An 11,246-nucleotide genomic window follows, 5' to 3' on the forward strand; every position below is an offset into this window, starting at 1 on the left:
ACGCAGGCCTCGGGCCGGGCCGGGCCGGTCGCGTGGGGCGGGCGCTCCGTGCCGGGGGGAGGGGTGATACCGTTCTGGGCCAACCCATCCCGACCTAGAACGATGCCAGCCTGAGCTGGAGCTGTGCCTGGGACCCCCACCTGCCCAATGGCATCTTCCGCTGCCTCGGCGCTGCCCGGCCGCGAGGGGCCGCTGCGCGAGACTTCCCCATAACCATAGACGCGAGAGAGACGCGACGGTTCGCGCGAGTCGATCCGGTCGCCGGAAGGCCGTAGAGTTGGGGCGGCCGGTTCTCGCGAGAGTTCGTCTCCAGGGAGACAGTACACAGCCGGCGCGGGCGAAGAGGGAGCCCCGGCGTCGGGCAGGGCCCTGAAAGGCTGGGACATGGCGGAGCAACTGCAGGTAGCGGGGCGAGGGAACCGCTCTCGGCCCCCGGGGCGAGGTGCCTGGCGGGCAGCGACCTTGCCCATGTGGGGGGGGGCGCCCGGCCAGGCGGGGCAGCCCCCGCATGGGAGCGGGGACCTTTACCATTAGCGGTGTGACGATCCAGGCGGCCACCCCGCCGCCGCCTTAGCGGCCGGTAGCGAGGGAGCCCCGAGAGCCGCCTCCCCTCAGCGTGATCGGAACGTGTTTGTTTATTGTCAGACCAGAATAGTGGAAAACCAGCCCTATGATGAGAGTCTAGAGATTAACGACTCCGAAGAGGTGGCCAGTATCTACGCGCCGACTCCACGGCCGCTAGGTAGGGGAAAGTCTCATCTCACATCCTGTCCCACCTAATAAATGATTTTGTTAGTCTTAAAAGCCTTCTATGTGATCTCTTCAGCAGTTCCTACGTCCACACGCTCACAGCTCAAAAACATGGCTGATAACAGCAGTGATGAGTATGAAGAAGAAAGAAACAAGGTATGAGGTTGCACATGTTCTTCTTTGCTTGACCACTGCATTTTGTAGCCCTATCTGTTGTGACCTCGTTATCAGGGATGTAATAGAGTATCTGGTTATATGACTAATCAATAAGCATCTTCTTGCATCCAGATAAGGCAGTCAAGTCTCCTCTCCCTTCCTCTCCTCCCCTCCCCTCCGGGGACAGAAGGGCTGCGTCTACACGTGCAGCCAACATCGAAATAGCTTATTTCGATGTTGCGACATCGAAATAGTCTATTTCGATGAATAACGTCTACACGTCCTCCAGGGCCGGCAACGTCGATGTTCAACTTCGACGTTGCTCAGCCCAACATCGAAATAGGCGCAGCGAGGGAACGTCTACACGTCAAAGTAGCACACATCGAAATAGGGATGCCAGGCACAGCTGCAGACAGGGTCACAGGGCGGACTCAACAGCCAGCCGCTCCCTTAAAGGGCCCCTCCCAGACACAGTTGCACTAAACAACACAAGATACACAGAGCCGACAACTGGTTGCAGACCCTGTGCCTGCAGCATAGATCCCCAGCTGCCGCAGAAGCAGCCAGAAGCCCTGGGCTAAGGGCTGCTGCCCACGGTGACCATAGAGCCCCGCAGGGGCTGGAGAGAGAGCATCTCTCAACCCCCCAGCTGATGGCCGCCATGGAGGACCCGGCAATTTCGACGTTGCGGGACGCGGATCGTCTACACGGTCCCTACTTCGACGTTGAACGTCGAAGTAGGGCGCTATTCCTATCTCCTCATGAGGTTAGCGACTTCGACGTCTCGCCGCCTAACGTCGACGTTAACTTCGAAATAGCGCCCGACGCGTGTAGACGCGACGGGCGCTATTTCGAAGTTGGTGCCGCTACTTCGAAGTAGCGTGCACGTGTAGACGCAGCTAAGGTGAGTCAGTCTGCCTGCTGGCTATCCCTTTTAAATGCAGCAGAGTGGGGGCTGGGGTGGGGGTGTTGGTGTGTGTTAACCAAGTCACTGACGGGACATTTTGGCAGGTTACTCAATTACCAGATTACTCACTCTTAAACATCCCTGCTTGTTGTTTGTGTATTGAGTCCTACTGGGGAAATTGCAGGGAAGCAGTTTGGAAAGGTGTGTGTGTGTTTAAACCCATTTTGAGTAAAAGAAATGTACTTGCAGTATATTTGGGCAAGACATGTTGTTTATATTCAGGTGAAGGTAAGAAGGAATCAGATTTTTCTTTTTTTGAAGTAGAGTAGATAGAACAAGTTCCATGTACTAGGAAGAATAGAGAGATCTGAAGGCATCTTGGCATTAGAGAAGGTTCAAAAAAGGGCAACTAAAATGATTAGGGGTTTGGAATGGGTCACATATGAAGAGCAATTAGTGAGACTAGGATTCTTCATCTTAGAAAAGAGGAGACTAAGGGAGGGATGTGATAGAGCTATATAAAATTATGAGTGGTGTGGAGAAAGTGAACAAAGAAAAATTATTTACTTGCTCTCATAATACTAGAACTAGAGGACACCAAATGACATTAAAGGGCAGCAGGTTTAAAATAAACAAAATGTCTTCATGCAGCACACAGTAAACGTGTGGATCTCTTTGCCAGAGGAGGCTGTGAAGGTTAGGACTATAACAGGGTTTAAAAAAGAACTAGATAAATTCCTGGAGGTTAGGTCCATTAATGGCTATTAGCCAGGATGGGTAAGGAATGGTGTCACTAGCCTCTGTTTGTCAGAAGCAGGAGATGGATTGTAGGAGGATTGTAGGATGGATTGATTGCTTGATCAATACCTGTTTGGCCCACTCCTCTGGGGCACTTGGTATTGGCCGCTGTCAGCAGACAGGATACTGGGCTGGATGGACCTTTGGTCTGGCCGTTCTTATGAACTTTCATATCATGGCAGCTGACACTATCCATTGTAGATGCAAGGAATACCTGGCTCACTTGTGCTCAGTTGCTGAAGTAGGATAAAAAAGGATGGGAGATGAAGAGCTTACTGTCAGGACTCCTGAGTTCTATGTCTAGCACTGCCCTAAATTAGTTGTGTGGCTTTGGGTGAGTCAGGTTTCCCCATGTGTATTTCAGTTTCTCTGGCTGCAAAGTGTGGTCATGCTACCAGCTACTTTGGAAAGGGCTGAGTAATGTTGGTAAACTATTTTGAGATTATCAAAGAGAAAGATAAATGATTATTAGAACAGAACATTTGCTTCATCCCTTAACACCATACATGTGGGTGGGACTAAGACCAGTGACAATCCTAAATTAAATGTCTGTGCTAGCCTTCCTTTTCCATGGCACACAAGGAAGTTTCTTTTCTTACACAGCTGTGCCACACCCTTTCGTGGCAGTTTTGGACAGAGGGTGTTTTCTGTTTAGAATGAAAGATGCTAGAGCTGGGAAATGGGGCTGTTGGGAATGTTTATTGCAACATAACTCTGGTTTTAACATTGATGTAGGAGAAGAAGGTTGCCCAGTTGGCCTCTCAGCGAGGATTTAGTGAGAATGAGGATGGGGAAGATGAGGACGATTCATCTGAAACTGACTCGGATGATGACGATGATGAAGACGAGCATGGAGCCCCTCTGGAGGGGTATGAGGGATTTTTGATTTCTAAGAATGGTAAAAGTAGGCACATGAATTAAAATTATGGGCTCCATTCTGAAAGAGGGCTCCTAACAAGCCAGTTGAATAATGTTACATTCTAACAGTTCTGTGCAGACATGTCTGTAGGTGGTTAGCTAGTGTGGGGAATGAAGTGTTTAAAAGCTGAGGTACATAATATGCAAGTGCAAGTTTCCCAGACAGTTCAGTGGTATTGCAAATGGAGTGTTGCAGTGGGAGAACTGTAAACCTAAATCCAAGGTTTTGGAGACCTGCTTGCAGAATATCAGCCCTGAAGAATGAAGATACCAGGATGTAGCTGTATTAAATGTGTACAGGAAGAGTGTCTCTGGGACTGGAAAAGCATCAGTAAAGATGTTCTGTTCATAAGCTGAACTCTTTTTAGAGATCTTAAAAGTTGAGTTCCTAAGCAAGATTCTTAATTGGTTGTTGACAGGATTCTTAGATTTCAAATATTGCTGCCCAGTTTCCTTCCTACAAATACCTACTCGTGAACTTAAAAGCTAATGCGGTCAGCCTCTTTGAGGTATGTAGGTGTTACCCAGGTAGTCTGGGTAAAAACTGAGACTTGGTACGCTAAACTAGCAGTAACTGAAAGCAGGGACTTTAGTGTGCCCATTAATATACTCAAAACATTGTGCTGCAAAAAAAGAGTACAGTGTCTTCTAAAAAGCAATGCCTTCATAATGTGCATACAGCTGTCTAGCATGCAGGCCAGCCTGCCTTGAGGGAAATAATCGTTTTGTCGTTACATTGTATTGTACTATAAGTTTGTTGAGTCTGGTTTGCAGCCTATCACAGTGGTATTGTTTGTTAAAACACTAGGCAAGAAAGGAATGTCCATGTTGTGAGTGCTGTTCTTACAGTGGAAACATCTTCAAAGAGGAAGAGTTTGCAGTATTTCTTAAAGATGTCACACTCTGGATTCTCTTGATTGCTCCTCTGAACGTGTGTAGCCAGATCCATCCCCCAGTAGGAGTGTGCTAAGATGGGAAGGCTCCAGCTACACTCAAAATAAAAGTCAAATTTATTGAAGTCTGCTTTTTACCACTAGATTTTATAAAGTCGACGGTGAATGCCCACACATGTTCAGAAAGTTGACATAGTGTGAGTCCTTCACCTTTGCTAGGTTTGACTGTCAACACTGCATTGTGGGTACTGTCCCACAGTGCCTGCAGCCCTCTTGCATTGTGGGTTTTTGTGCCAGTGTGTTATGGGGAAAAAATGTGCCATAAGTGCTTGTGGGTGTCTCATCATCCCAGAGTGCATTGCCCCACCACATACACACTCCCTGCCATTTGAAAACACCTAAGGCACCTGAGAACTCATGGCTAGATGCGATTGCCCCTGAGGTCTTCTACCCATGCTGGCCAGAAAGAAAATTAATAAAAATTCCCAGGCTTCCTGTTACCTACTTCCCAAACACCTGGAGAGCAGCAGAGGTGAAAGTGGTGGACAGGACACATTTGGGGCATTGTGGGATATTTCTGGAGGCCAATAAAATCGATTTAAAATAACGCTGTTTCCACCCTAGGATTAACTCAACCCTTTAAATTCGAACTTGGTGTTATGCCACTTGATATGGGCGGGGCAAAAATGTTGACATTAGCGTCCCTTAAAATTGACCTAGTGGTATTTGCAGTGAAGACAGTCACCTTATAAAATTGAGCTAAGTGCCTTAAAACTGACTTTCTGCTCTAGTGTAGACAAAGCCTAAGGCACTCTGCTCCTTAACATACCCACAGTGGATCAGATACAAATACCCCTTTAAGTTAACCTGCCTGAATCTATTGGTCTTAGATATCTCTTCTTGTCTTCAGTGCCTACAACCCTGCAGATTATGAGTATCTACCAGTGTCTACAGAGATTAAAGAGCTCTTCCAGTATATAAGGAGGTAAGTAGGAGGAGTCTGCATTAGAATGTCCTTCTGGGGGGGATGAAGTGGTTACAGAAAGAAATACTTCTGTCCTGGATGTTAATTTGCATATGTCATTCTCAGGTATGCTCCACAAATGATAGAGCTTGAACACAAATTGCAGCCTTTCATTCCAGATTTCATTCCAGCCGTTGGAGACATTGATGCCTTCCTAAAGGTACATGCCTTTCAGACCCGCCTCTGTAACCCCTGTTGTGCGGGAGCAGATTGTGCTCTTGCCCACACAACCAATATTAATTTAGTGAGAGAAGGAGCAGGGGGTTGCTCTTGCCAAGCAGGGCTGCGGCAGATGTGCAGGGGGAGGGCACGCTCCAGCACAAACAGAGCAGCCCCCATTTGTGGCAGCCTGGGGGTTGGGTTCTGGGTAGGTGCTGGAGCAATACCATACCCACCGAAAGGGGCTGCTCTGACTGGGCTGGAGTGCCTGCTCCCAGGGCCGCAAGGGATGTGGGCTGCTCCAGATGGGTTGGAGCGTCTCTACCTGTGGCGCTCCCAGGCCAGACTGCTGTGGACAGGGGCTGCTCTGGAGTAACCACCGCCCATGGCAGCACCACAGGCAGGGACACTCCAGCCAGGCTCCCCAGGCACACTGCCTTCCCCACCAGCCCCACATTTAATGGTTAACCAGTTAAATCATTACATAGGATTTATAGGCCTAGTTCTTGCTGGCATTCTTCAGGGTCTAACTGATTGCCACATGTAGGATTACTTGAAAAACTTAATTATGATGCATTAGCTGTTTGACAGCATGAATCCTCGTGTGTACACGGTCTCTCTCATTTCTAATGACATAGTATTCACAATTCTAAGCCTGAATGTGGCTTCATTTCTATTTGTGAACTTTTCATGATTTTTTTTCTATTAATTCTTCTCTCCTGCATTCTCCTTACTTTAAATCCAAAAATAAAATACCAGCATAATATATGTCTGTCCCCAAACAACTGAGTTTTGCCAAACCCCAGCAGGTTGTACAGGTTGAACCTCTCAAATCTGGCACCCTCAGGACCTGACCAGTGCCAGAGGAGATAATTTGCCATACCACAGGAGGTCACTATTGTCTAGCAGCATTATCAATACTTCCACTGCTTACTGAGCTCTTGGAATACATGTAGGGGTAAATTACATCTAAATAACAACACAGAATATCGAGAGCCAGGACCAGTGGCTGGAAACAAACTTTATGGGACCATGGGAAACTGGCCACACCCATGATAAGTGGTCGTCTGGCCAACTAAAATCATGATGGATTATGGATGTTGCCAGATAAGACAGTTCTGGATTAGAGAAGTTCAACCTGTACTTTCCATGTGAACATTTTTACTGCTTCTGTTGGAATCCAAAGGGGAGATTCTGCTCCTGTGCAATCTTACTCCTTCATTTAGGCATAGATTACCATTTGGTCATTATATGGGGGCGGATTAACACTCTCTGTTTGTTCTACTCTTTCCCCTCCCCCCGTGCACTTTCCTCTTATTGTCCTTTATTTTGTGTACTACTTAAAATGTAGCACACAGTTACCAGAGTTATGCTTATCCCCAGTTAAAGCAAATTTAGAACTATTTTTCTAACATTATCATAGTTACAAAGTGTCCCTCAGGGATCCAAGTCCTTTTCTTCAGCTTCACTTCTCCTGTTTCAACACATTTGGTAGCTTGTATTTTCCTATCTCCCTTTTCTTGGATTTGTCCATCTACCAAGATTTTTTTTTCCAGAGTTCAATCCTACTTTTACTTCTGGATTATCCTCCTGTCTGTCTGAGATTAGGATTTCTATCCTGAGTGACTGGAGTGTGTTGATTTGTCTTGTTTACAGTTTCATATTACTAATTTTGGAAGCTGAATGAGAATATAAATGGCATCCCTATCTGCAGTGGATTTTTTTTTTTTGAGTGCTGCTGTAATTGCCACCAGCTCTTTTTTTTTTTTAAAGTAAGGGCACAGAGGTTATGGAAAAAATGAGGCCTTTGAGTAAAACTCTGAACGCTCTTTGGCTTTTTTATAAATTTTTCTGCTGATCACATTTCGCAATCAGAACAGCTCCTTTTGCTCTCCACTTTTGCATCTTCTGGTGAGCTAAGTTTTAACAACTTTACAATTTATATACTCTTCTAGGGGTTTCAGGGAGTCCCTTAATTCTGGTGTTCCCACTTGCTCTTTTTTTCTGTAGCATCCCAATTTAGCTGCAGCTCTTTCTGCTCCAGAAGTGCCATGCAACTCTGTCTCTCCACTTCTTTCTCTGAGGCTAGTCTGTGCACAGTCATTAGTTTAGATTAACTCAGTTTAAACATCACTCAGATTTCTGTTTTGCTTTTAGAAGACAAATCAGTTACTCTTCATTTATCTGCAGGTTCCACGGCCTGATGGCAAGCCAGATAACCTTGGCTTGTTGGTCCTGGATGAGCCATCCACAAAACAGTCAGATCCTACGGTGCTCTCCCTCTGGTTAAGTGAAAACTCCAAACAGCACAACATTGCAGTAAGTTATGAAGGGAAAGAGTTGTTTACTCCACGCTTTGCTTGGTAGAAAGATGGAGTCTTGTTCTAACCTGTGTGTCTGTATGACTACCGTGCTTTTACAGCACAGTGTGGATTTGACTTTAAGATCTCATGAACAGGAAAAACCTCTTCAACCTGCCTTTAGAATAGTGTGTCTGCTCTCATTCACACATGCACCTGAATAAACAACTTTGGATCCATTTGTTTCCTTGGGTCTGAGCTTTATCCTCTGTGGTTGCTCCTGTCTGGTTTGGGTCACTGTGTTTTTTTTTCTCAGCTGCTCTTCTGTTCCTCTATGCAGATAATGGATGGAACAGCACAGCTGGTAAAGAGAACAAAACCACCCAATCCAGCCAGGCATGAAGGACAGAGTTTGCAGGGACCCTCCAACCTTGGAGAGTCTGTCTCCATATTTTCCTTTCTGTTCTCAGCAGCAAATAAAAGTGAAGAGCTTGGAGAATGCAGAGAAGAATCCCAAAGCTATTGATAACTGGATCGAGAGTATCAGCGAGTTACATCGCTTCAAACCTCCTGCTACTGTGCACTATACCAGGTGAACTCTCCATACCCTCCTGCCTGTGTATTTTATTTTGCTTGGCTTACATGCAGTGATGCAGTTTGAGTATCGTTTAATTGAGGGAGTTTCTTTTCTGCTGACTTTGTGTAATTCAGATAGCTCCAGTTTGTCCTTGTAGAAGGGAGTAAGTGTAAGCAGCTTGAGTAGGGAACAGAGTCAGGACTCCTGCATTCAATTTTTGCCTACCTCCTACATTTTGTCTGATGTCAGACTCATCACTTGAACTCTGTTTCAGTCTGTTTTTGGTGAACTCTCAAGAAGCCCCACATCCAGCAGAATTACTGCTACCTTGCTGTTTTTACATGCAAATTTGGTTCTCTCCCCTTGCAGGCCAATGCCTGATATTGAGACTTTGATGCAGGAATGGTCTCCAGAATTTGAGGAGCTCTTGGGAAAGGTAACATTGTCAGCCCACCTAACAGACAGCTGTGTATTACAGGCACAATCTTGGCTTTTGTTTCACATTGGCTCTTTACCTACTCTGTGCTGGCCCTCATTAGTGCAGGCTGGTTCAAAACTATTTGAGTTTCTTGTATCAATATGAAGGAAAACCACTGTCTAGGCAATTTGGTGTGTCTAGCTCATCAGCTCAAGATTCAAATCCAACAAGGTCAGTCAGTTGAAAGCTGCCACCCTGTAATGCCTGTTCAGTGGCCTGTGTAAAATGGGTCAGCTTCAGTCCAATTCTCAGTGAACAGGCATCCTTATCACAGCCAGCAACACCATAGTTGGTGCTAACCGTTCCCAGCATTGGTAGAGATGCCAAGGGATGAATGGACCTCCTTCCTTGTAAACGGGACGGAGGTCAGGGACAGAGAGGAAGCTTACCTTGCTGCTGTCCAGGCTGGGCCTGCTGTGTGTTGGACTAACACTCTCCCATATTCTTGCTGTATGGGAACTGAACAGGAGCTTAATCATGAGTCACCACCTCCCTTTCCCTTCTAGGTAAGCCTTCCAACGGCAGACATCAGCTGTGGCCTGGCTGAGTATATTGACGTGATATGTGGTAAGCAAAGGATCCGTATGTGTCACTCTCATCATCTTCTTGGAGGCAGCAGATTGGCAGCTCCTTACCCCACTCTCCAAGTACTGCCATGCACAAATTGTGAAGTGCTGTGTGCCTAGAGGGGTGGCTGAGCAGGCAGCACTTCCCTGAGAGCAGCGCTCTCCAGCTGTTCAGAGGAGGAATCTGAGGTGCATTAGTGGCATCCCCTTCTATTCAAAGTTCTCTTTCTATGTCACCATGTCCCAGGTGTGGGTGAGAACCCTAAGGGCAGACTGAGAGGAGGTCCCCTTCCACACTGCATCAAAGTCGATGGCCCGAAGCCAGAGCTTTCATTTCAAAATGTTTTTTTCCTGGTGCTCCCAGTATCATGTCCTTGTGCAGATAAATAGATGCCTTCCCCCCACCATTTTAAAATATCTGTTCCCTCTGCAGACTCAGGGCGGGGATGCTCCTGGGAAAGGACGTATGTCCAGGCAGCAGCAGAATGCTCAGTATCCTTATGGTTTTTTCCTAGCTATTCTGGACATTCCTGTCTATAAAAGTCGGGTCCAATCCCTGCACGTCCTCTTCTCATTGTTTTCAGAGTTCAAGAACTCTCAGGTAGGTGACTCCACTCCTGTCCACTACCTTCCAGGCTCTTGCTGTTCGACTGTTAAGTCACTTATCCTTATTGTACCTTTTGGGGGGGCTGAGCTGAAAGAATGCCCCTCACAGCATTGTCATAGTGGAATTCTGATGTTTTGGGGAGTGTGTTTTGTTTTTTTTTTTAAGGAGGTGGTTTAAATGTTTTGTCTCTAAACCACTGGCGGCATGTGTTGTCAAGTGACCAGAGCAAGTCATTACACTAACAGAGTCTCCTTTCTCCCATAGCATTTCAAAGCTCTGGCTGAAGGACGAAAGGTGGGGAGTCCTCTGTCAAATCCACCCTCACAAGCAGGAGAGGCAGAAGTGTTAAGCTTCAGCTGAGAGAAAAGCTTTCTTCGTGAGCTGGGGCCCGTACCTAGCAGTACAGCCTTAGCCTAAGCCAACTAGCAGAGCAAGATAAAGCAGTACTGAACCTGCCATCTTTTCTGTCTGTACTGGCAGATGGACAGCATACAACTGATGAATTAGTAATTCAGCACAAAACAAGTGCTTGTGAATGGGAGCACTTCAGCAAGGGTAGTAATATCCCTGAAATCAGCTTGGGTAGAACACCTGCTTCTGGGCTCAGCCTTCACTGTGGCCAAGCAGCTGTCTGGACTCCTTTTGTAGCCCTTCCCACAACTGCTGAACCTTGCAGCTCTACAGTCTGAGTTTCAGAATTGGTTCTGATGACTGGGATTGTGACTCTATTTCCCCTGAGTAAATATTTAAGAGTGTAGTCCAGAGCCCCAGCCTGCATTGCTGGAGAATCAGCATTTCACTGAGGAAAGGGCTTTGAATTGCTTCTCTCCAGCAGTTTCCATTATGAGACAAATACAAGATTCAGCCACTGAATGGAGAGATGCGTATCACTGAAACCCCCAGACAGTCTTTCACCAGGGGGCAAGCTCAGACCTTTCTAATAAAGTGATGTATTCACCACACTTTGTATGCTTGTGTAAACCTGTTCTGCAAGGAGAAGAACTGTCCCTGGAACCAACTGACAAGAAGGAAGTGCTCTGGCTGGGCGTCTGCACTGCATCAAAAGGGCAGTAGCAGCCACTCAAGGGAGAAAATGTAAGGGGGCCAAGAGGG

The 11,246-nt window shown here is 46.7% G+C and overlaps 1 protein-coding gene across 3 annotated transcripts; it reads left to right on the forward strand.

The window, feature by feature from the left end:
* The first annotated feature begins 239 nt into the window (after window positions 1–239).
* On the forward strand, window positions 240–11,085 carry IFT46 (intraflagellar transport 46). Of its 3 annotated transcripts, none has more exons than XM_074976921.1 (12): window positions 240–402; window positions 646–742; window positions 827–906; window positions 3,347–3,480; window positions 5,333–5,407; window positions 5,513–5,606; window positions 7,796–7,924; window positions 8,376–8,497; window positions 8,852–8,918; window positions 9,467–9,527; window positions 10,042–10,127; window positions 10,398–11,085. In XM_074976921.1, the coding sequence occupies exons 1-12, from the start codon at window positions 385–387 to the stop codon at window positions 10,491–10,493; spliced, it is 1,059 nt and encodes a 352-aa protein (XP_074833022.1). In that variant the 5' UTR covers window positions 240–384; the 3' UTR covers window positions 10,494–11,085. The 3 variants fall into 3 exon arrangements, with proteins under 3 accessions (XP_074833022.1, XP_074833023.1, XP_074833024.1); XM_074976922.1 differs by having other exon boundaries at window positions 8,379–8,497; XM_074976923.1 differs by having other exon boundaries at window positions 830–906.
* The last annotated feature ends 161 nt before the right edge of the window (window positions 11,086–11,246 follow it).

This window comes from Carettochelys insculpta, chromosome 25 (genome assembly GCF_033958435.1).
Source record: "Carettochelys insculpta isolate YL-2023 chromosome 25, ASM3395843v1, whole genome shotgun sequence".
Classification (NCBI taxonomy): Eukaryota; Metazoa; Chordata; order Testudines; family Carettochelyidae; genus Carettochelys; species Carettochelys insculpta.

Bases quoted from the DNA above. Each gene is read 5' to 3' on its own strand.
- IFT46 (XM_074976921.1), top strand. The intron at 907-3,346 runs GTATGAGGTTGC...ACATTGATGTAG, and splicing joins ATGAAGAAGAAAGAAACAAG to GAGAAGAAGGTTGCCCAGTT. The intron at 3,481-5,332 runs GTATGAGGGATT...TCTTGTCTTCAG, and splicing joins CATGGAGCCCCTCTGGAGGG to TGCCTACAACCCTGCAGATT.